We start from the raw sequence: 26330 nt of genomic DNA, 5'->3' as shown, positions 1-26330 counted from the left end.
TGCTTAGTCCACAATAAAGGCAGCTACTTCAGGTGAACCTGGCAACCCACTCCAGCAGGCAATTTCTATAACACGAGATAGATCCCACCATTAATAGCCTTAAGACCTGAACCTCGTATATCAAAAGCTACATCCAACAACGAGTACATTTGATTTTAGAGGAAATTTTGACTAATTAAGCAAGGGAGTGGATTTAAGTCACTGAGACAAGGTAATGGATAAATCATGTAAATCAAATGAGAAGAAACAAGGAGACAGCTTCCAGCCCTGCACTATTCACATGAGTGGGCACACAAGCAGCCCTGTGCCTTCTCTAGAGACTAATTCCAGCCAGAGACACAAACCAAAATAATCTCCTCAGAAGTTTAGCATGATGAGGGACTGCTCACAAATCCCAGCTGATAGCTGTTCAGTAATAGAACAGTTGCAACCATACTCAGGGACTTCAATCCAGCCATCAGTATTGCTATGAAATACCACCACGATGCCCGTGTTGTAAACGGGCATCCTGGCTCGCCTAACAGCTGTTCTCACGACTGACCACACGAGGGCTCCCTTTTCCAAAAATAAGATGCAAAGTACCTTCTACTTCAGGGGATGCTGAGGGAGGAAAGGAGCTGATGCCTTTTTCTCCAGGATGAGTTCCTGTCCATCCACCAGTGTCTGCTTCCAAGCCCCTCTGCCTTCTCATACACAAATAAAAGCAAGCAAAAGGGCCAGGTTGCGAAAAAGCTCACAGCATCCTGGAAAAGCTTGTTCCACTTGCATTTACACAAAGCTCTACATGACTGAAATGAAAGTTAGCCTCCGTAAACTTACTTTTTAATGCGTAAATATCATGATTACAAAAGCAGCACAAGGCACAAAGCCACCAATTGTAAATCTGGCCAGCATCTTGGCATGTTGCCATCACAAGCAGACCACTAGCACTGTGTGCTAAATCACTTTTCTGACCATATCAATATTCTTGTCGTGTTTCTCTACATGGCCTCTCTTCAGCCTTTTTTAGCATCCTGTTCATGCTTATGAATAATATATACGCACCCCTCGACAAGTCTGGTTTTTATTTTACATCAGGGAAAGAAAATAACATTTACAGGTAATACTAATAGAAAAGCAGTACTAAAATCAACTTAATAAGGAGATGTAGAAATTAGTTCAAAGATCTGGAAATCAGTATTCTGGTAATCGGTTTTCTTGCTTACATCACCATTCACTCCATGATATTGTCAGGAAACATCTAGGCCAGATGTGTCATTAAAATGATGGATGCAAGCGGGTAAAAAAAAAGGAACAAACCAGTATCTTTCTTAACAGATCAATTGTTTGTGAAAAACAGACAAGAAAAAAAATCCCAAGTTTGATTATATTATGGGGAAGGGGGAAAGAGGGAGAGAGGAGGACCAGAACAAAAAAACCCTCACATTTTTCTCATTTTCTATGTAGCCATAGCCATTATAGCTGAAAATCAGCTGGATTCTGTGTATGCATCATGAACAGATGCACTGGTTCAGTTCCAAGTGCAGAACTGGCCTAATTGACAGTGCAGGAGTTAATACTTGTTGGGAAAGTAAGACAGGTTTTATTCTGAACCTTCTGTCATCAGCTGTTATTGGCTAAATTCCTGTTGCAAATGCTGCATTACTGGTGATGACATGAGTCAAAAGGACACAGCATTGTATTCAGACATGCAGGTGAGATTTAATACTGACACAAGAACTGCCTTTAATATGACAGATGAATTACATAAGCAACTCTTTAGAAATGGCAAGAGCAAAGTTACATCTCGACAGTCACAGTTGAGACTGACTGTGCCCTAATTTAACTGTGTATAAAATCATGGAGGGATGCCAACTTAAGTAATTCTAGATAGGTGATGCATATTCTCAAGCAATATAATTACTGAGTTACCATTTTACATCCAACAAAGTCTGTGTATTAATAGAACTTATTTAGTCACTTTCAAAGTTACTTGAGCATATCATACTAGGCCTTCTTCAGGGATTTCACCACAAAACTCTGGCAAAGTTTTCCCTAAATGCCATAGTCCAACCTGTTTCATGCAAAAGGAGTTTAATATGTCAGTACTTCAGAAACACTACTTAATAGTTAATTTTTTTATATAAAACTATTCTTAGTAGTTTTATAGTAAGCCTAATTCAAAATTTCCTACATTTCCAGTTCCTGAGCTGTAACAAAAATATTAAATGTCCCAATGGTATAAAAATTTCAACAGTTTTGATGATTGGAATAAATTTGCCTGAAATATCAGTCCTTTTAATCAAGTACAGAAATAAATGCATTATATTTACATAAGGTGCAAAAAGGGCAATTTCTTAGCTATAAATCTTAAAATCTGGGTATTATCATTACAGCTTTATCCAGTCTATCACTCCTCAAGCTTTTATGTAAACAGCATCTTCAAATTATAAAATCTAACATATCAGCCAAAGTCAAAAGATGTAAACCAAGTTTTTAATTCCTTGCCTATGTTTGTTGTCCCTGTGCGTACATGGAATATGCTGGCCCAGGAACCTGATCAGTACTGAGCTTTTAGGAACAATTCACACACTTATCCTTCCCTCACATTAACTTAGTTGTGTAACTCACATGACTTAAAATTCTATTTAAAAGTTAGATTTTTATCACGTCACATGTTTGCACAGCACTGTCTTGCATATTGGGATTTGGCTGCCCATTAAAATTCACAATTAAAATTACCACAGTACAAACAATGAATGTAAAAAATAGTATCGTCCACCTATTGCCTACAGACAAAACCAGATCATGCAACTTTAAGCTAGTACAATAGATCATTTAGATGTTGAAATGAAGTCCACTGGAGTCAGTGGGGTGATTTGTATGACTTCAATGTGTGATATATTAGGTCTCAGGCCTGTTCAAATTCTACTACAATCACACTGCAAAATATAAAGATCTAGTCACTGGGATAACAACCAGGCACAGAAAGTCTTAACGAAACCTAAGGGGTTAAATACAATTTTGTGAAATGTCCTTTGAAGTCTCATGCAGTATTTTATTTGAGTGGAAAATAATTTCAGAAGATTTTTTCCTAAAAAAAGCCTGAAATCAGATTCTTTCCATCCCCAAAACAAACCCAAAGTTTAACAAATTTTCAAAAATTTTTAAAAGTCCTAGTTACACTTTATATTGAAAATGTTCTGAAAACTTTCATAAGTTAATTTGTAAATTAATTTAAACTAAACATTTGATCTGTTTCAGACAACTGCTCATAAAAATAGTGTTACAATACCTTAAAGCATTATTGTGTACTTCCAAACATTTTCATTGAAAAGTAAAAAAATAGCTGCCACAGAGGAAGAGCCATTACTTTTAACAATAGTAATCACTGAAGTAACATTAAAATATATTTCTTCTTGGAAATTCTTATTACTGCAGCCTTAATTCTTGCTGTTTGCTCATTACCTTTGTGCAAGCTGGACTAAATAACAAACAGTAACATGCAAAATATTTCAGTTAGCCTCTTTGAAATCTCACTTCATGACATAGTCAGACAGCCGTGTTAGACGGAAGTTCAAAAAAGTGCTTTCAAAAGCTTAGGTCATCCTCTGTTCCAGAGCACCCTGTGCCAGCACATCAACAGGGATGGAGGCTCTTCTGCCCTGTGCCATCTGCGGGCTCCATGCCACCACATGAAAATCATCAAGCTGTCTTGGTAACCCAGCTTGTTATTGCTCATGGAGGGGATGAGGCCGTAAGTGTGAATAGAATATCTTTTATTAGTATTTTTTCCCCCAATCTAAATTCCATAAATTACACACCAGTATTGCAGTGTCATCAAATTATAGTACGGTAGAAACAAAAAGAAAACTGTAATGGTCAATTACAATACATCTATTTACTGTATCTACTGAATTTTGAAAGCTGGAGAATTTTTCATTAAGTTCCACTGCTCGGTACATCTCTATTAGCCAACCAGAATTTTTGTTCCTGATGTTTCCCAGTGGAGGGCCCTCAGTGTGCATGACTTGCAGCACCAGCTCTCATTTCTGTGCTTTTACAAAGGGAGACTCAGAGTTCCTGTTACACAACTTCCATCCTCTCCAGCCAGACATCAGGATACTGTTTTGTTAGGTCTTCAGAAAGATTTAAACTTCTCCCGTTTTTCTTCGAACTAACAAAACTGCTATTGTGTAATTGATTGATAATTGTTCTTTGAGCTTTTCAGCCTCTTGGCATGTGTTGATGAAAAAGCCCCAGAAGAATTAGCCTGTTAATCGATACCAATGAGTAAACCCCTAATTCACATCCTGATCCAAAGAGATGCCACTTTAAATTATTCTTTAAGTCTGTAAATGAGTCTTCTTTCTTAAACACAGTTTAACTGTTGAAGAATTTAGTAATCAATATTTATGGGTTAGGTGCACTAAACAGCAAGAAACTGTAAACTCTCTTGCTTTGTAGACAAAAACACTTTGTGGCACCCAGGTATTTCCACTGAACTTAGAACAAGTAAGGATGATTTAAGAAACCAGACTTCTTTGGCTGGGTTGTTACAAATTATCTATACCACTTAATACCTCAACTTTTCAATGCTTGAAATAAAAGAACAGCAGAATGTAAAACAGCTGGATAAATTCATTATCAAACAGCAAATAAACATAACATTCACCTACCTCCTCTTGTAAGCAAGACCCTCATTTGTGAAAGTATAAATAGGACTAGATACAGTTTTGGACAGCAATAGATCTGGGCACTGAATTGCTGTCTATGTTCTTTTGGCACTAACTGAAACATGCCGGCATGATTTTTTTCTCAACTGTGTAACGTCACTCACTAATAGAGAACAAATACCAGAGCTACTGCTCTGAAAACACACTTCCCTTGTCACATTTAGCTCAATGAGATTTTCTTAAGAAAAATACACTACCTTAGCACCGGGTGAAGGCAGTAATACTTTCTATGCAGCATTTACTGAGTTATCTGCCAAAAAAAGAAGGAAAAAAAAGGAAAAAATAAAGGCTGTACAGAGAAAGGGATGAATTTAAATCTTGTGTGTGTAACTGATACAAATGAAAGTATGAAGTTGTCTCCATGGCCTGTGCAAGTGCAGGGGAGAAGCGAGGGCAGCAGGCAATGGTATGTGTCTGAAATAACAAACCCTTTCCACTAACACCCTAGCTAATGCACTGGGCGCAGAGGCAAAGCCAGAGGAGAGAAGCTGCAGAAGCTGAAGCGAGCTTTTCAGATTTTACAGAGACACATAAACCGGCGTGGGGGAAGGGGCTGGAAGAAGACGCGATGCCTCAGCTGAATTCCCTTAGTGTCCTATGAAGTCCAGTGGCCAAAACACAAAGGCAGACTTTGACTTGTGTGTTACAGTCCTCAGAGCAACATACAAACATTCAAAAAACATAGAAACTATATTAATAGAAGTGCCCATATGAGCAGAGCTTAGGTAAAAGGAGGCAAGGAAGTGAGAACACCCTTTTGGCCCAGAGGGGATAATCTATCTTTTCAAGATGAAGAAATTAGTAGGGCTTTTTCTTGACCTTTAATAATTAATTCTTTCCCTCTAACATGCTAGATAGGCCATTACCACAGACCTTCAGGGCTATCTTACTGTATTTCAGTATATTGCACAAAGTGAGAAATAACTGGAACTGGAAAAAAAATCTTTAATTTCAGTCTCTGACTTTACTTCTTAGTAACATTCTAATTCCAGCTCTGAAACTGTGTGTGACCTAAGGCAGTTGAACAAAGAGCTATTTTTCAGTCCACCTTTCCTTCTCTACGAAAGCTTCACCCTTTCGTGATTCTAAGTCTGTGGAAAACATAATCAAGTTAACAGGAAAAGGGAGGTTAACAAGAAGACAGTCCATATCTTGGAGCCGTTTTTTAATATTGTGACTAAACTTGTATTCCCCCTAAATTGTGTTTTGTTTGAACTCCCTCGTTTGTGATCCCATTCCCTCCTGTTTTCTTGATGTCAGCTTCTTCGCTGTGGGCAGAAGGTCCCTCTAAACTGCAGCTGCATTTGTAAATGTTTCATCATAGGCCCTGAATGTCCGGTAACCAGCAGACCTGGTGGGTGCTACAAATGTGATCTGGGTCTATCTTGGGGAAGAACAGCATGACCATATTTACTGCCGATGCTATTCTGGGGGCTGTATGACGTGCTTCTCCCCTCTGGCTGAGCAATGCTTGCCCATTTGTCTTTCAACACTCACTCCAAGCATGACAGGATGAAATAAAACTAAATTTACTGATTGCAAGCTTACTTGCATATTGAAGACTTCCATTTTAACAACTTCATCATGTATACACACGTATGCTTATTTCAATAATAATGTTAAATATTTTGTAGTCTAGATAGATGAGACAGGTTTCATTTTGAAAAAAATCAAAACCATAAACTATTCTATATAAAATAATTCAAATTAGTATGGAGGCACAAGCCTATTGGTTTCCATAAATGAACTAGATCTTAAGTCAAATAGATGGCAATGCAGTATCTCCAGCTCTGTACAATACCTTTAAATGTGGAGAGCAGCTCTGACTCCCAAACAATGTGAAAATGGGGAGGAGGAAATACTGCATTTCTTGAAGCAAGCATGTACATAGAATTGCCTCTTCCAAAATCAGGCAAGTAGCTTAGATATACAAACCAAAACTCACTCAGAAGCAGAATGAGACAGGTACTTCCAGTGGTTGATTAAACTCAAGCTAGCACAAGATCTGTACTACACTGTGTAATAGAAAGGAGGAGAAAAGGCCACCAACAAAACTTCAGATTAAGATGACATGCATACTTTTCACACTTCAAATATTACTATTTTGCCAACATGAGTATGTTTAAACAAAAAACTAGAAACATGCCACTGACACAGAAAGGCATAGAAGATATCACAAATCACAAAACATCACAATTTTTTTCTTCTTTTAAGCTTATGCAAATAAATTTTCAACAATAAAATTGGAGAATAAAAGTTGCATATTGTCCAATTAATTCATACTCTGAAATTTTGGGTAAGCAAATCCAGATATTATGAATTTTCAAAAAAGGCTGACTTTTTAAAGATATTTCATTGAGCTCAATTTTCTATATATGCTGAGCAAGCATCTCATTAGAAGTTTCAATTGTCAGACAAACACTGTAGTCTCAAACTTATATGAAACCCATACCCCTTTATACATGAGGAATAAAACCTGCAGCCCCCTAATGTAGCATGTGGTGGCAAAGAACTACAGTCCTCCAGCTCTATTACACTTTTTGGTATTCATGGCAGAGCCTCATATAAGCAAAAATACCACAGAGTTACCATAGGTGAATTAACAAAAATTTTGCAATGTGCCATATGAAACAAGTGAATTTTAAAATTTAGTTCTCAAATCAGCTGAAATGACCTTTGTAACCAACATACCCAAATGTCATTTGGTTTAATGATATTGCCAAATTTTAAAATTCAGAACCTAAAGCATGAACTAATGTGATCTCTACCATGGTCTTCACAGTACAACTGGGCTTAGGCATACCTACAAGTGAAAGATTTAATTATAAATACATGAATAATGGAATACAATTGATTACTCTACAAGTCTACAAGTCAACTACATTTCTTATGCATTGAGACATAATAGAACATCATATAATTGTTTTTCAAGCACACTGTATTACTAGGAAGATACACATTCTGTGATTGGAGCAGACATCCCTAGAGAACGCATATTTTTATATTCTGTATGAATCTTAGATTAAATTTCACTGTTACATGCTGAATGCACATTATAGTTGGGGTTACAAAAACTCAAATAATGGCTACTTTTTCATAAAGGATCTATAGCAATAAGATCATAAACTTATAAATAGAAGGATTTTCTTTACTATGACAAATGCTGTTACTAAAGGATGATGCTTTGACAAAGAACATTAGGAAAATGGTTTTAGACTCTACACCCAGCATGAGGTGTTTTCTACTTAAAAAAAAAAACACAACCAAACAACCAGCCAAAAAAAACAACCCACCTGAACCCCATCCCCAATGTTGCTTTTAAACAAAACTAAGGCATAAACCCTTTCCATACAGTCTGTCTTTAGAAAAAAAAAAAATGGAATGCAAATACTAACACGTCTAATGTCCACCTTGTACTTGCCAGAAGCACAGATACACATAATGTACTCACATGCAGAGTTGCAAACACAAATTCATGTTTTTAATTCACCAAAAGAAGAGCATAAAGCTGTACTGCACCTGCGGAACACAAACAGCACCATCCCAAATTCTGCTTTAGTGGTTATGTCTTTCGAAGAGTAGAATCTAATCTTTAAGCTGAAGTTTTAGTGGACCAATAAGAATCTATTTTGCAGCAATGCAATATTAAATGTATTTTGCATCTTGAGAAATGGCTTTCTTAGTAAAGGGGCTAAAAGCGTAATACATACAGTGAACAGGTTTCTTCATCATACAAATATACGATGACATTATGTTACCAGCATTTTAAAAAGCCAACAGAACAGAAGCAAACTAAGAATAAACAAAATCTCATACCAGCTGGGAGTTTTAATTCATCACTTAGGCTGATTATGATGCACTAACCCTTGCTATATTTTTTTCAAGTAAAATTAAACATCAAAATACATATAGGTGTTTAACTTGCTTGCTGGCTGTGATGAGATCAATTCTCCCTGGCTCCCAAAGCCAAATATTCCTGAATAAGCACTAGAAACTTACCAATAGTGTGCATTTATCAACTCAGGCATAACAAGCATCTGTTTGTCTTTACTGTTTTATCAAAAATCAGCAGGAGTAAGCCGTATTATCCTCACCAAAGTTTAAGCAGATTGAGGGAGTGGCTTTCTATTAAAGGCCTTTGCAGTGCAGCCCGCTTAGCCCTATAATAGCATCCTCTGAAGTTCAGTTCCTTTACTGAGGACTTTGTTAACAGAAATGAATTTTAAAAGAGACTACGCTGTGCATAAAATTATCCATATTAGATTAATCATCAAAGAGCAAAAAGCTCTGCTTTTGCATCTCTGGTAGCATTTGCCTTCTCTTCTCCATCATCATCTGGAAAAAAATCCAAATGAACACAAGCAAAAGAACCACTAAGGTTGTACCTATAAATTATATTTAGAAGGACGATTTTCAATCCATTTCACAAATGGATTCTCACAGAGAACAGATTTTTACATAAATCTAATAAATTATCCAAGACATAAGAAGCACCAACAGCTGTTTTGTTCTGCTCCAGCACAGAATAACCAAAGTGTTTGCTAATAGCCATGGCCATCAACATGCCATTTAAATTCAGAAATATCATATCTAATTGATACTTTAACATTAACTTACCATCTTTGAAGAATAAAAAAAGGCATTTTAATTTTTTTAAAGAAAAAGAAACAAAGAGTTCACAAGACAGACCCCATCTTAAGACAGAATTAGGTATGAATGCAGACAGACATATGGCTTCGTCCCTATGTCTGATCAAATCTGCCAGATAAAACCAAGGCAAATCATAAGGAGCTGCAAGGTCCAGGGAGCAACTGGGGAGGTGCAATCCCTAAGGAAGCTGGGATGCATCCCTTCCACAGGTGCACTCCATCGCAGAGGTGGCCCAGCATGAACCACAAAGCTCTGGTCTTCTCCACCAGAGTCCTGCTGTGGGAGATGGAAATCGCATAGCTAGGACTGTGATGAAAATATTCTCTTCACCAAAACCTCTGTGAAGGTCTGTAATCACTGGTGATGAAATTGCTAGCTACTGAAGGAAGATTTTTAATGAATAGGTGGCCTAAACATGGCAAAAGGCCTAGATCTCTGAGAAGATGTGACTCTCAATAGAGGTATTCAGCATGGTGAGCAGTAAGGCTGCTGAACTTTTTTCCCTGCAATATTAATGCAACATGTATGAAAATTATTTTACTCATTAGCTAATTTATATGAAAATTGCCAGAGAAACTAAGATCTCAAAGGTATGACATTTCTAAGGTCTAAAACAAAGCCACAAAATACACACTCAGGTGAGAGAGAGATATTTTGCAGATCACTAAAAAACATGAAACAATCCCAATTGTTACCTGACGTGACAGCTAATACAAACCCTCTAAACAATGTAAAAAACTTCAATCAGGTCTTGTACCTCTCCAGGCACCTCAAAAATCGGTAGGACAGGAAGGTGCAGGGCTCAAGGGCTTTGGGTATTGCTGGTGTTTTTTTCAGAGCACAGAACAGGGTGAAGATGGGGGACTTCAACAACTAAGGGACCTGCTGGGAAGATAGCACAGGGCAAATTACGGTATTGCGTTACACGGAAAAGGGTTTTTTACCCAGTATGTGACTACATCAAATCAGGAGTATTTTTTATTTTTTACCAACACAGGATAAGATGACTGAAAATGCAAGACTGCAGGCAACTTGGGTGAAAGATTATGGCAAAATATTACGTGTATTTCCTAGGAAAAAGAGAAAGAAATTAAAAACAAGAGTGAACTGTAAAGCTGCCAGCTTTTCTGGATGCTTTCAATTGAATTAGGGCAATTGTTTGCATAGATGCTCCGCACCCAGAGCAAACGATTCCGCTTTAAGAGCAAAATAAAAATAAATCTTTTTGCTGGATTATTTTTAAGCTGGATTGGTTCCCTGATCCAAATCACAGCTCACTGAAGAAACAGTTGTGCTGGCAGGACAGAGGGCTAGGGGCATGAGAATATCTCAAGCCAGTGTCAGCCAAGACTGCCTTGTTAAACACACAAACTTAGATTTACTCTCTGCTAGGTTTTATTTTGTTATAAACTCCAAAACGAGCAATCTGTTTTCTTAAAGAAATTATGTGAAGGGCATAAATACAAATTACCCCATGTGACGGAAAAAAAAAAAAATAGAGATGAGTATCACGAGACAAACGTGACTAAATTGAGAGCTCTTCAATGATCCTGAAACACTAGAAGAAAATATACGCAAGTAGAAAGTAGGTCAGATTACTAAAGGAAGACTATTAGGGAAGAGTGCAAGCACATGGGGCAAAACCAGAAAGGCCAAATGACAGAATGAGACCTAGTTAGGAAGGAACAGAAAAGGAAACAACTCAGCCGCAGAAGAGGAGAGTGGTGGTGAAGGGAAGGGCTGTGCCAGTGCTCAGTGGGGAGGGACAGCTTTCAGATGCATCACTAAGATAAACCAAAATGTTTAATGCTTTTTCCTTTCAGCCTTCACTGAAAGAGATATGTATTTTAACTTCAGCAAAGCTGCTGCTGCTTGTTAAAGGTGATCTAGCTAAAGCTGTGGCAAAAGAGTACACATTCTTTACTGTTACTAAGCAATGGTTATTAAGTCGTAAGCCTGAAAGATGTATCAAATGCTAAATCTGTACCAAACCCCTTAACATTCATGAATAACTTTCATTAATAACTTTCATCTTGGAAAAGTTCAGTTATTGCATTTCAAATGTGCAAACTGTTAGAAACCAGGGAGGAACTGCAATATGCGATTAAAATTCAAAATTAACTTCACACTGGGGAAGTAATCTTAAGGGGGGAGGGAAAAAAAGAGTGCTGTTGAAAACCTGCAAGTGAAACTCGACTTCACTAGTAGAAAGTGGGAAGCAACTACTTAAATAAATATTCTGTGAGAAAGGATTAGGACAACAGCAAATCACACAATGAAGGCGAGTTGTTACACATCATATTCTTGCTGTCAGGAGGGGGAAGGAATCATCACACTGCTGATTCCTGGCACCGGTGTGAAAGAACAGTGTAATCTGGGAGTCATACAGAATTATACTACTTTAAAATGGCACAGCATTAGCCAAATAATGTGTTTTGGTTTTGAAATCAGACTTTTAACAAATGCGTAACATAACTGGAGAAAGTCTTGACAACAGCAACAGTGATAGCCACCAGGTCTAGGAGGAACAGAAGATATTGCCTGTAAAACATGAGCAGCCATCTTCAAACAATTATGATTTTGTTGCAATGAGGAAAGCAACAAACCGTATCCATCTTCCTCAGGAAGCAAGACTTGAACTGCGCCAGTCGCAGAACTCATATCATCACCATTTAGGAAAAACTTGCTAGGGATAAATCTGGTTTTGTATGTTTTCCACCTATATAATTTGGGTGGTAATTTAGGGACATCATTGTATTTTTCTCCAAATTAAGCATTATAAAATCTAACACATTTGGAGGTTGGGGTTTTCTTAGTGGATTAAGGTAAAATGATGCACTCATTTTTGTTCTGCAGACATATAAAAAAGGAAAACAACCCACAACAAAAACACGAAATGCTGACAAGGTCCAGAAACAATATTTCCTATTTTTTTCCACAATTTCATAGGTACTTACAATCATAAAAAGATGTCGCACACATTCATTGTAAGATAACCTAATACCTTTACACATTCTTTAAAAATTGTTTTAAAAAAATCATTCCGATACACCAGATCTTACTTGCATGAAGAATTCTGTTGCCGTTTAAATCACTTCAGAAACAAAGATGATCATCATAAACACTGCACTCCTTAAAAAAAAATTAAACAGTGTTTTTATTGAAAATCTAATTCAGTTGCTTACAGCAACACTAAAAATAGAAGTCCAGATACAGAACTTACTCATCTTGTTTTCAAGTTAGAAGAGGATCTGTGTTTTTCGGTTTTAGAGCTTTATCAGCACTTCTGCAAGGAAAATAACTGTATTCACCAAATAAGCATAGTATCTCTGGAATTAAAAATACTATCTTACTGGCTAGGTCCCTGGTTCGAGTGCAAGGTAGTAATGACCAGTGCAGCTAGGAGAGTAGTTTCATAACATAGTTTATCTTAAAGTTATACAGAACTATGCTTATAAATGTTAATTTCTACTCTAGATATAAAAATTGGCATAAAAGTTGCGGCTGTTTGTATGGAGCCAGGAAAGTCTGGCTTACTTTGAAATTTCTGCAGTGTGGCTTTCATACTACCTTTACTTCTCTGCCTCTCATACAGCAGTCCTGCATATGAACTCATCCAATACAGCGTGTGCAGCTCATGGATCTCATCAGTTAAGCGTCCTGCCTCCATTCTGTAAAGTACTTGAGAACATTCTTCGGAGCCTTGCTTTATTTGAGTACAGATATCTTGCAGATGTTTAATTTAAAGCTCATGTGTAGTCCCACTGAAGTAAATGGGATTACTAAAGTACTTAAAGTAATTCCCTGCTGAATCGGGCTTTTAAGGGTAAGAATAAATGTGCCTAATTTTTATTCATGTATCAGATATCTATAGACTAATAGTTTAAACTCCGCAATTTTGTATCTAGTTAATATTAAATCTCTGGAGTTTCATATCTTCACCTGATGCGTCTACCATTCTTGCACCAAGGACCCTTTTTAATATAACCTTGGAGCACAGATTTTGCACACACCGTGTCATCAGACACTAGTGCTGTGATGACTTACACAGAAACAGAGCAAGGTAAATTTCTTTACTTGGCCAATATACAATAAAAATCACATTTTATGGTAAGTGATAAATGAACTGCACCTGGACCTTGTACTTTCTGAATGTTACACATACCAAAGACTTCAGAAAAGAACTCCTATAAGTTAGATTAAAAAAATAGTGGAAGCAATTAAATTTATTTTGGACAAAATAGGTAAATTCATTCATCTATCTGTTACTGCTTATTTCCTGCATCTATGGTGGTCTAGAACAATTTTTAGTACTGGGTAGAAGTGTCCAAGGAAACAAAAATCTGTAGATCTAAGGTATTTAAGAAATACATGATACACAGTGCATTTATATGATCATTATACCTACACCCTGGCCAGAAGCAAACACAAAGTGGCATGAACTGAAGCTGAGGCTTGTCGATGCAACATCCGTCAGAACAAACAATAAAAATTGAAAAATCTACAACCTCATCAGCAATGAGACACTTCAGGGCTCTTACATCATCAAGACCTGGCTGACTGATGCTAAGAGTTCTCTGCAAAGTACTTCTATCCTCATATCTATCAAAATTTATCCCCTCAATTACTAGTTTAATTGCATAACAATATCAGCTATAGGTATGCTGACTTCTAATAGGTTACACCCATATAAACCATTTCACTCCTCTGAAATTAAATATGACAGAGCTTTACCTTGTGCTAAGAAAACAGAAAGGAGAGCTGATAGAGTGAAAACAGTATGCTCCTCAAAGCACACATGCCATCACCACTACTGTTCCAAATCTTTTTCTTGACTAGGAAATGCAAGATGTATGAGGGATAAAACCTGATCAGATCAAGAAACACTAAGAGGACACTGGACAATGTCTTCTTCAGCAATCCCACCTCCAGCAACCTGCTGCTCAGACTTCACCGCCATGCTTGATAAGGGCTTTCCACAAAGGCTCACACTGCAATGAAGGTCTCAGTCCTTAACTTAAGCAGGCTGTATAGCCTTGGTCAGGGACACACAAAAAACGCATAATGTCTGCACTACATTGTGTGCTTTTCTACACACAAAAATACACAACAAGACTCCCAGGGCACATAAGGGGCATTGAAAGCTTCCCCATCTTCTCAGGAACAAGGCACAAGTCTTTGATCTTGCCTTTTTCTCTTTGTATGTGCATGTCTTCAAATAGGTGCACATTCTACCTATGCATATTGAAGCAGACCTAGAGATCCCAAAGCCCCTTCTGGGAACAGAAGCAAGGCTTTGTAGCACACACTTCTAATAAGAGAGGAGCCAAAGGGACATGTATCATTTGTGGTGCTCAACTCCCTCCTGAAGGTACTTTGCCACTGAACTATGTGAGTGTGGCATACAAATGTACACAGAGCAGTATCTTGTGAAGCATAAAGCTTGAAAATTTATCTAAGATAAATGGGTACATTCAGCATATACAGTATTTTAATTAAGTCAAAACTGCTTCTAACTGGGCTGGGCTGAATTTGGCACAAATATCTGACACTTAACCATTTCAGCTTCTAATGGTTTGTGTTCAAAACTTTAATTTGCAATTAAGTTTCTGGTTTTATTCACTGCTACTAACATAGCCATTGCTACTTCCCCACTTTTCCAAATCATTTCTGTTCAGACAGTACCACTCCCCCTCATTAGTAAGTACAATTCATGCTTTTTACAAAATCCCCATTGAAGAACATCGCCTTTCAGATTTTCTTCCAGCCCTTGTCTGTAGCTGTGACAGAACAAAAAGCTTCCAATCCCTTCTCTGCTACTCTCTCTGCTGTTTCTACACTTCCATGTTTCTCTCGTCATTTGCCTTTATATTTTTATCTGATTATCAAATATCTGGCAACAAAGAGCTTGGCAGGATTTAGAGCCATTCAGTCACCCAAGAGCCACGGGTCTAAAGGCATAATGGGAGAATCCTCACCAAGTTCCCCGCGGCAATGTCCTTGGAAGGCCCTGTCGATGCCACTCGCCTGCTTTGTGCCCTGTGGAACTGCTGCTGCTTTGCCCCTTCAGGCCGTTGGGCTCCGTATGTGGTTTGGAATAGGCACAAAGCACAGCTGGCCCGTGCTGTGCAGCGTAAAAATAGTGTTAAAGCTCAGAAAAAGTGAAAATAAGGAATAAAAGCAAACAGCGGCACTACTTGAAGGCACTCTCTTTTCGCCTACTTGTTGCACGATCCAGCAGGTGCGGCAAGAACCTGCTCGGGAACCCGAGGGACGGGCGAGGGGCGCGTTAGGCCAGGGCAGGGCAGTGCAGTCGGAGCCCGGGTCCTGCAAGCCCCCGGGTCCTGCCCCGCCCCGAGAGCCCCCGGGGGGACGGGACCTTTCCCCGGGTGGGGCGGGCAGAGGCAGAGCTGCCCCCGGGGCAGCCGCCCGCGGCCCGTCGCTTCCGCGGAACGAGCGCACGCCACCCGCGGCGGCGCGGACACCCCCCGGAGCGCTCACCTGCCCCAACGGGGCGGCCCGGCCGGCCGGGGGCGGTGCCGGGCGGGGAGCGGAGCGGAGGGCGGGCGGGGCGGAGCGGGGGGCGGGCACCGCTTGCCGCCGCGGGGCTGCGGCTGGGCTGGGCGCGGGCGGGCGGCTGGCGGAGCGTTCGCAGTCGCGGGGAGCAGCGGGGCGGTCGGTCGGCGGGCGGGGGGGAAAGGAAGGCAGGGCAGAGCAGGCAGGGAAGGAAAAGGCGAGCGGGAGGCGGTGGCGGCGCCGCGCTCGCCCCGCTGCCCTGGATGACGGGCGGCCGGTTCGACTTCGACGATGGCGGCACCTACTGCGGCGGCTGGGAAGACGGGAAAGCCCACGGGCATGGCATCTGCACCGGGCCCAAGGGGCAGGGCGAGTACGCCGGCTCCTGGTCCCACGGCTTCGAGGTGGCGGGCGGCTACACCTGGCCCAGCGGCAATACCTACCTGGGCTACTGGGCGCAGGGCAAGCGCCACGGGCTGGGCGTGGAGACGAAGGGCAGGTGGATGTACCGCGGTGAGTGGTCCCACGGCTTCAAGGGGCGCTACGGCGTGCGGCAGAGCCTCAGCACGCCGGCCCGCTACGAGGGCACCTGGAGCAACGGGCTGCAGGACGGATACGGCGTCGAGACCTACGGGGACGGAGGTGGGCGCCGGCGGGGGGCGCCCCGCGTGCGGTGGCGGCGCCGGGGGGCGGTGGGAGGGAATGGGGAGGGGAGGGAAGGGAAGGGGGCGCGCCTGCGTGGCCGCGCGCGCCGTGGGCAGGGCCCTCCCCCCCCCCCGGGCCGCCGCCCTCGGGCTGGTCTCTGCCCGTTCCCCGGCGCGGGCAGCGCTCCCGGCGGGTACCGCGTGCTGCAGCGGCCCGGCAGCACCCGGGCAGCGCCACAGGTGCCCGGCGCCGCCCCGCCCCGCGAGGGGCTGCCCGGGAGCGGCCGCCGCTGTTGGGGCGGGTTGCGCTGCCCGGCCGGGCGCTTTCTCCCGGCCATCTGGTGGCAGTCCGCGCTGGGACCGCCTGGGGACCGCTTTCCTTTCGCCCTGCTGAGGCGGCCGCCGGGCTCCCCGCCCGCGGTAGCTGGACCCGGGCCGTCAGTGCTTGTCTCCGGGAGGGCCGGGGAGCAAAGTGGCCGCTTCCCTCTTTCCCCACCTCGTTTTGCACCGTTTTCATGTGGAAACAGCAAGGACTTAATACGAGAGCCCTTGCGCCTTGTTACTCTCCTGACAGGGGTAGCTTTATACACTCAATACCAGTAAACAGGACGGTGAAGGTAAGTGGGTGCTGCACAGCTGTAAACCTGGGTCCGCTCTCATCAATAACTCATGTTTTATCAAATTACAGTATAGTTTTAAGCACAGTGCTCCATGTACAAGAAGCATTATGAAATTAATCACACAGGCCTGCCTCTCAACACCCTTCACAGCAAGTGTTGGGAGGGCTGAGCTCCCGGTGCAGAGGACTGGGCAGCCTGCCCTCCCGCTCCAGTTGGGAGCAGCCAAGGAGTCAGGGTTCCCTAAGGACACTTGGTGTTGGAGCTTATTTGAGCGGGCAGTTACAGTTATTGTAACGCCCCTGTATCACGTTCTGCAGGACAAATAAGCCTGGTATTTCTGTAATTCATCCTTCGCTGCTGTAATGTCGTTGGCATCAGTGGAAGTGCCACCTGCAGCTTCTGCAGAGTTGTTCTTCAACTTGGTTTATGCCATTGTAACAGGAAACACTGCTTCCAGTTTTAGGTTTAGAGAGTTTCGGGTTTTGTTGGGGATTTTTTGCTCAGGTTTTTTTTGGTTTTGTGTTTTGTGTTTTGGTTTTTTTTTTTTTTTGTTTGGTTTTTTTTTTCAAAAATGCAGCTCATTGCAGCTTTGGGCAGCATACTTTAGTAATGTGCAATAAATAGAATTCACCAAAATTGGAGATAATGTTCACATGATGTAACTCAAGGACTAACCCATGTATCAGGTCTCTTGATTGATTACATTGATGGTTCCTTCAAGGAATTTTTTAAGAGATTTGCAGCCAAACGTTCAGGATCACGTCAGAGAACAGGTATCTCTGTATTAAGCAGAGGAAGACACGTTTACAGTTGGGGTCCTCTTTTCCTTTTGAAAATGCAAAACGTAGATGGTAGGGTAAGATTCATCTCCTTTGGAAAATTAAATGTACTGTCGGGTTTGTACCTTTTGATCTCCTGGTTTGCTCCTCTTTGTAGCTGTCTGAAAACTGTTCCTTGGTGTGTAAAGTTTGATGCTGAGAGACAGCAGAGATGTGTCTTTGGGGACTGAAAAACAAAAAAACAAAACAAAGCATGAAAGAGATCTGAATTTTAATTTCACTTTTACCACACAGTAGACTTTTCAGGATTTGTTATATTTGTTTTGTCTAGTAAATTACAAGCTGAAGAATAGCTGAATTATTTATTGTTTTTTTTTCCGAAAGGTAAATTGCTATTCCAGTAAATCTTCCAGGAGTGATTTTCTCAATCTGAAATTCCTTTTATCTTTTTCTTTAGGATTCTTGTGGAATATTTAAAATCTCCATGTAATACTGATATTTGGAGATAATTTTTTGAATTTTAGACTTAGAATGCACAAGAACTGCTTTGTCTGACTCAGCACATGAAGCATGCAGTTTACATTGTGAGATGTTTAGTCCTGTGAACTGTACCCTGTTACCATGGCCCCAGTCTTTCATGTGTTGCAGTTCATGTGAACAGAGGGTGTGAAGTCCCATTGATTTTAATGAACGTACTTATGAATGAAGCAAAGCTGCACCTAGCAGATGTTTGCAGATGTGTTTTTGTTTTCATGCTGGGGTTAACAATATCTGTATTTGTACACCAGTAGAATGTCTGAGGTGTTTTTACAAGGAAATCAGATTTACATACATGTTTTTAACCTACTGTGAAATACTTGCAGGAAAGCTCTCTCCTTATTATGACCTGAGAATACCAGCATAGGGAGGTAACTGTTTAGACAATGCCAATTGCTAGTTTGTTTTCAGATTCGCTAAAATCCAGGCCTCTTTGCTGCTCTTCTTTGTTGTTGTTTTTTCTCCCCTCTGTGTTGTTTTAAAATGTATTGGTGGCATTAGGAGATGTAGTTGAGAGGGGGAAAAGGAATACAATCACTGACAGTGTTCCTCAGTGTTTATGCACACAGCACTTTGCACAACATGAGTAATACATGTCATGCTGTGTTTAAATGCTTAAAATTGTCACTCAGTCAAATATTTGAGGAAAACACTGTGAATTATAAACCATGATTCTCCACTCATTGCATGGGCCTTCATGTGGCCTGTCAGGTTGTTCCCTGTGGCAGTCTGGACTTTTGTGCTGCCTCTAAACTGGATTTTGTAGAACCTGTGTGAATCTGCAAGCCTACTGGAGGATATTTTATGGAGGGAATAATGCCTAATTTGAAATTTCAGTATGTGTAAATGAGTTTGTAATTTGTGGGCCTGTCAACAATAGCAGTAATGGGCATCTTGCTGTAAGGTTGTGCGCTGCCATGCCACAGAGGGAGGTCAGTGGCAAATACATCCTAAGCAACAGTCATTGATAGCATGTTTGTGGTATCTAAATAGTCTTCTTTCTACATGGATGCTTATCTAATATTTGAGTCTGAAAAGCACATAAAAATACTGGTCTAACAACAAATTTGTTAAACCACGAAAGACTTAAGTAAACTATAGGAGCAAGTGGAGTAGTTCAATAGGTCCTTAGCCTCTCAATTTTTTCACACAGTATAGTTTTCAATTTTAGACACAAGTAGGCAATGACATTTACAGCTGTAATTTATACTGAGGGATTTTTGGGAAGGATGGCACGACTCTGAAGAGACAGGTTATGAAATTATACCTTATAACAATTTGCCAATAGAAACAAGAGGGAAAACATGCTTTCTAATAGTTCCCAAGCTCAAAATATGAATACCTTTTCAAGGGAACCAATTGAACACCAGATGGATGGTCAGTAGAAGTTGTGCCTTAACATTTCTTTAGTTAAAAAGGATACCAAATTTAGCTTTTGGAAAATTAATGCTGAGCAATGCTATTGTTTTATGGTCAAATACAGTTTTAAATCAGCTTGATGATTAGAGTGTTAATTAAAATTTCACAGGTGACCCTTACAAGAATTCCGAACAGTCAGCATATAAGGTGGTATGTAAGTGAAGCATTACAAGGGAAAGCAGGATACAGTGTGCATGTTGGTATTTGTATTTATATAGATATAATATCTATATAGACAGGTAAATATTACATATATTGTATCTTCACATAAGAGAAAAGCTTTTTTTTAATCACGTATTATGTCATTTGCTGTAGTATTTAATTATATTGTAATATTAACAAACCCGATCTTGCTCATGTAAAGTTTCCTAAAATTTATATTGTTGAAGAAGGTATTACAGCTGAGTCTGATATCATCAGTCAAATCACTGTGTCTCTTGTATCTGCATTCTGGACACTGCTCTCCAGACTTTTCATTTAAAATGTAGGTTGACAAATCAAGGAAAATGACTGCTTTCTAGTACACTAGTATCAGACACCTTTCCCTTAATGGATTTGTAATGGTAGAAGAGATTGTTGTTACATGCAAGACTGCACAAAATTCTAACTAAATATCTTGGGTACTTTCTAAGGGCCAGTTCAGTATGAACCTTCCATTTCCTCATTGACTATTTTCTCTTTGAAAGAAGCTGGCATTGATTTTATTTCCCTAGTAGAAAGGAAAATCAGACGAGTAAATAGCAGCACATCAGTTATCCTTGGTTTAATGCCTTTATGGGCAACAGGGACCACTTCCCCTTCTTTCTACAGAGTAGTGAAAAATACAAGTCTTAAATGAACTAACTGGCTTTGAGTTTTCCATTTTTATTAATTAAACCCAAATATTGGTAAGAAAAGACTGCCGTTTTGTACTCTCATAAAATTCCATACTGAAATAAGTGGATTCTGATTTTAGTCTGACACTCAAATAGCAACATAAAGAGCCATAATTACAAATTGCTACTCTAATGTGATATTGGGGTATAATCAAAATTAGAATTGGATTAATCATTTTTTAAATTAAATTAACTGGTGCAGAATGTTAGACAGGTTGTTGTATGTAGCTGTAGGTATATGTAGTCAGATTCTTAGCTCCAGCATATCATTGCAATACCAGGGGGATCTCAGATATAATTATGGACAAAATGTAGTCATTTATACTCATACAATATTAATACATTTCTGGGAAATGTCTGTTTAATAAAGAAAAATAATGTAATGTGGCTGTACTTTTGCAGTATTTACAGAATACGTCATACCAGTGCTTTGTGCTCATGTTTCTATTTGTTCTTTTCCATATGCTAAGGAGTTTCTTAAATAATCATGTTTCTAGATTCAGCACCCTTACAACCAGCACAGCAGTAGGTATCCAGGAGACGGAGAATGAGAAAGAAACTAAGTTGTTTGTTTGTGTCAGCAGCCATCTGTTACAAAAAAAACCCTGCTTCCACTTTGTAGAATTTTCTACCAACACAAAATAGTTATGTTGTGGAACCTATCTAGTTTGATGTAATAAAGAAAGCAGGCTTGGCAAATTTAATTGCATGTTAACGTTGAAATGTAACTTAACAGAAGAGGTAATATAGTAAAGCAGTAATTGATAGATAATTGGCATGTACACTACCAAAATAGTATGCATATACAAAGCAGATCAAATCTCAAAGCAAATGAAGCTTTGACCTACATCTGAAACTGCAGGTATTTCACAAATATTTCCACAAAAATGAAGTCAAGCATTGAATTTGACGTTTGATATTCAGTTCTCTGAAGAATAGTTTTTAATAGGTGCTCTAATTAAAGCAGATCAAAATCAAAGAAAAGTATTTTAAAGATGCTTATTCATCCCTCTGTAAGAAAACCCAGACTCAAAATAGCTTTTATTTTTTTAAATAAAAAATAAATTAAAAAAAGGCAGCAACACTAGGTGTGCGAGAGACTTCATTTTGAGAAGCTTAAATCAGTTTAATAGGAATTAGAGTGAAATGACACAAGCACATTACCTTGTATGTGTGGGGTTCCTGGCACTGTTCTTTGGAACCTCTTTGGAATTTTTGGTACAAATTACTTTCGAAGACAAGACACTAGGGTATGTATCCTGTCAAAATGAAAATGCCTTTCAAGAGTGTTCAGGGCCAGGCTGAATGAAGCTTTGAGGAACCTGGTCTAGTGGAAGCTGTCCCTGCCCATGGCAGGGGGTTTGGAACGAGATAATCTTTAAGATCTCTTCCAACCCAAACCACTCTGATTCTATGAATACAAGTCTGCAGTAGTAATCTGATAATGGTGGATTTTGGCTCAAATGCAGTTTTGCATAAATATCATGACTTCTCCTATCAAATACCATGTTCTTCCTTGTATTGATCATTTACAAAATAGTTACGATTGCAGCAGTGAAATGTGTTTAGACAGAATGCTGTGCAATACTCTGTTTCTTACATACTGCAAAACAAATGAAAGGGGAAAAAAAAGTGCTAAAGGATTCGTGTTTCTGATCTTTCTGTCACAACATGGTGCAGAATACAGTGCCGTTTTTATGATAACTGGGAATGCCAAAAAGTGTTGATACCAAGAATTCGTAAAGAGTAAGATGTACCAAGGTTTTGCTCTTCTGTTCAGGTACATGCAAAACCTTTAAACTATTTAATTTTACAGTAGAGATTTATAGCAGTGGATCCAGAGCCCCATCTCAAGACAAGGCAATTTAATGTATTGTCAAATATGTCATGACATGGAGAGGTCTGTAGTCACCTTAAACCCCGAATAACAGGACTTTTACTACCACTCCTTGCTCTTTCTGTGAGCAGCTGGAGGCAAGAGCCATGAGTGTCCTGTTCCCTCCCTCCCCTCCATCCTTGTCTTCCTCTCCAGCTGACCATATGTAATATGGTTCTGCTTCTGCTGACCACCTCCTCATTTGACAAACTTAAAAAATAGTGAGGGAGTCCTGCTTTAGAAAGTTATCTTGATTTTTATTTTTTTTTTGCGTCTGGACAGATCTGTTCAGAAAATGCTTGCGATGATAGCTACTGTATCTTAGTTGACAAAATAAATTACGTCAGCTGGGAAAACAAAGATTTGCTAGGCAGAAAAAAAATAACTTGTATGAAAAACAAGTAACAGAAGTAGTTTATCTACTATGTCATGTGCTGTGATTTTTCTGCGTTTCTTCTTACATAAACCAGAGCTGACAACATAGCATTGCCTGTAGTGTACTGGATGTAGCATGCTAGGTCTTCTACAGCTTCCTAAATTTAATTTCTCCTTATTACTTTAAAAGGTACATACCAGGGGCAATGGACAGGAGGGATGCGACATGGCTATGGTGTACGTCAGAGTGTACCCTATGGCATGGCAACTGTGATCCGTTCACCCCTCCGAACATCTCTTGCTTCACTTCGAAGTGAGCAGAGCAACGGCACTGTTCTGCATGATGCCACTTCAGACAGTCCAGCTGGAACAAGAGGAGGTTTTGTGCTCAATTTCCACAGTGATGCAGAGGCAATGGGCATTAAGAAAAAAGGAGGCTTATTCAGAAGAGGATCACTTCTTGGTAGTATAAAACTTAGAAAATCTGAATCTAGGTCATCGATATCTAGCAAACGGAGCTCTGTTAGGAGTGATGCTGCTATGAGCAGAATTAGTTCTAGTGATGCCAACTCTACAATTAGTTTTGGAGACGGTGACTGTGATTATTCCCCCATGGAAGACCATGTTGATGCTACCACTACAGAAACCTATATGGGTGAATGGAAGAATGACAAGCGCAGTGGTTTTGGTATTAGTGAGCGTTCAAATGGTATGAAATATGAAGGAGAATGGCTAAATAACAGGAGGCATGGATATGGATGTACCATGTTTCCAGATGGCACCAAAGAAGAGGGAAAATACAAAAATAACGTTTTAGTCCGTGGAATAAGAAAGCAACTTATACCAATACGAAACACAAAAACTAGAGAAAAGGTGGATAGAGCAATAGAGGGTGCACAGCGAGCAGCTGCCATGGCAAGAACCAAAGTGGAAATTGCAACTTCAAGGTATGTTATCACAAAGTATATTTGTTCACCACTGAATTTTCAGAAACAAGATTGTGTTACAGTATGTGAGTCCTTATTGTTGACAAAAGATTCAAAAGTACAAGGCTGTAAATGTCTTTAGTGAATGAATACTTGCTCACTTTTCAGTTTCACATGTGTAACTCTGTTGACTTTAGCAGTATTACACATATGAAACGTAGAGCTTCCATTCATTTGAGCAAAGATGTTTGTATGTGTTCCATAATATACTGTGAAAGTAAATTTCCATTCTCATACATTCCTTCTTTCACTCACGAGCTGCTGCATTATGCCTTTAAACCTGCTTGGAAAATAACACTAATGAGCAGCTGAATGATTTGGGGGATGTGAGGCAAAGATTAATATTTTCCCATAAACATGCTCCAGTTACACTTACTGTGTTGATTTTTTGGGTAACTTCTGAGACTTGCTGAAGTTTTACATTTGACATCGAGCATCTTAGGATGTCATCTGTTTGTGTGAGAGACTGTGGTAGGAATGGTGTAAGAGCAGCGGTTGAGGCTGTTGTGCTTAGAGGCTGTTGATTTGGTTGCCACGACAGTATCTGTTCAAAGAGTCCTGTATGAGACCTCTCTTTTTGAAGCATGCCTCCTGCAGTCTGAACTCGTCTGGATCTTATGACCACCACTTTAAACCGTAGCAGTCATCTCCTTCCCTCTCCCCTCTTCAATCCTGTCAAGTGTTCGAGATGGGAGAAGTCTTAATGGGTATTAATAGTGGGGAAAAAAATGTCATTTTCACTTTGAACTCCTAACCAACAACCAAGCAAAGTTGTCTGAAATGGAATTGTTACAAATTAAAGCAGTATAGACAAATTTAATAGGTTTTGCTATGAAGTCTGAGAGCTCTTTAAGAAGCTGTTTAATTTTTAATGCCTTCCAATAATTTTCAGTAGCAGTTTCTCTGTTGCAGTTTTTACTTTGTTTCCTCAGACAGGCTTTTCCTGAAATATGCTGTGGACCACAAAAGAGCCAGGAAATGTGCATGAAAGAAAATCTTCATGCTGTTTTAGAAGGGGAATATCTCATTACACTCGGAGCTGTACAACTGATTCCTGATCTAGTGTGGTCACTAGTGTGACTATCCTTTTTCTGACAGTCCTTAAGAATACAGAATAGACTAAAAACTGTGTAAGTGGAAAAACTGGAATACATGGACGGCTCTTAGTGAAAAGCAGTCAAGACACAAACACGAAGAATTTAGCGTACTGTTAGGAAAGCCTTCTGAGCACTGGTCACCTGAGTAACTAGAGGGGTAACATATACGCAATTACTTCTATAAATACATGTAAGGCATTACATGACAGCATACCATATTAGCAAAGCACATCAGTAACAGCTAACTTTAGGGAATTACTGGATTCCATTCGTGTCCTGTCAGTGCATAGTAAGCCCTAGATGTGAAAAAATTGAAGTTATGGGATGTGTGGAGGGGGAGAGTTGCCACTATGAGTCCATATAACGCTATTAAAAAGCCATAGTCTGAGACCTTGTAAGTGAAGTTACAATGCACAATGTCTGTGCTTCCCCTTTAAGAAGCGATACGTCTCTGAAATGTTTGCTGTTCCTTCCCTTTGATTTTAGGTAAAGGACAGAGTTCAAATTGCTTCTTTCGGAACAGTCCATGAAAGTAAGGTTTATTTCTTGAAAGGATGTTTTTGAAAGTGCAGCAACAGAAGGCATCAGTTGCAGCACACCTGTAACCATAGGCTATTCCTTAGGTTTTGCAGCTGAGAATTTCTCTGAAACAGCCCTGTGGACTGTATGAATAACAAGATTGCAGATTCAGGTTTCCACTCGGTGGTCGCCTTTGCACTACAGTACTGACAGTGAGTCAGAGGCAGAGACCTAACACCGAGTCAGGCAACATCAGGCATAAAGATTGTATTAACTTCACTTCTGAGTGTTGCCCAGTAAGGATGACGCAACACTTTCCATCCCTGTTCAGAATTGCCTTTAGTATCAGCAGTGGGAGCAAGTTCATGGCATTATGTGAACTAAGGGACTGTCATACTGGCAGTCGGTAGCACAGACTGAGAGCCAGATCATCTGGAATAAGTTCTAAAAAGGGGATTGAGGAAGAAACTTCCACATCGAACGGTTGCTAAATTCTAATCTGACTGGATTGATACAGTTTCAGGATGAAAGAACTTGCTTCTGTCCCACTGAAACTTGAGGACCAGTACTGGTTTGTGAAGGCTTTTTTACAGAACTAATACATTAATATGTCCTGGGTTTGGCTTGGATAGAGTTAATTTCCTTCCTAGTAGCTGGTACAGTGCTGTGTTTTGGACGTAGTATAAGAATAATGTTGATAACACAGCGATGTTTTTAGTGGT

The 26330-nt window shown here is 40.0% G+C and overlaps 2 protein-coding genes across 8 annotated transcripts in view; one reads left to right on the top strand and one right to left on the bottom strand.

Annotated features, from left to right (window-relative positions):
* Nucleotides 1–16524, bottom strand: part of GDAP1 (ganglioside induced differentiation associated protein 1) — a 39753-nt gene extending 23229 nt beyond the window's left edge. Inside the window, exon 1 of one of the 3 annotated variants that reach the window (XM_065668459.1) lies at nt 16325–16524. The gene's annotated coding sequence lies outside the window, so the exon portion shown is untranslated. Of the gene's footprint in view, nt 1–3274; nt 3310–4658; nt 4674–16324 lie in introns of those variants that run through there. The other 2 variants (XM_065668460.1, XM_065668461.1) reach the window with 2 other exon arrangements.
* The window catches only part of JPH1 (junctophilin 1), a 90143-nt gene continuing 79876 nt past the window's right edge, over nt 16064–26330 (top strand). For 4 of the 5 annotated variants that reach the window (XM_065668455.1, XM_065668454.1, XM_065668453.1 and 1 more), the window contains exons 1-2: nt 16064–16523; nt 23197–23953. In XM_065668455.1, the coding sequence (XP_065524527.1) occupies nt 16145–16523; nt 23197–23953 (1136 nt within the window). In that variant the 5' untranslated portion in view covers nt 16064–16144. Of the gene's footprint in view, nt 16524–23196; nt 23954–24924; nt 25475–26330 lie in introns of those variants that run through there. The other variant, XM_065668456.1, reaches the window with a different exon arrangement.

The sequence above is a fragment of the Lathamus discolor genome, chromosome 2, assembly GCF_037157495.1.
Source record: "Lathamus discolor isolate bLatDis1 chromosome 2, bLatDis1.hap1, whole genome shotgun sequence".
In the NCBI taxonomy this organism is placed as follows: Eukaryota; Metazoa; Chordata; class Aves; order Psittaciformes; family Psittacidae; genus Lathamus; species Lathamus discolor.
This window is presented reverse-complemented; position numbering and strand designations above follow the sequence as displayed.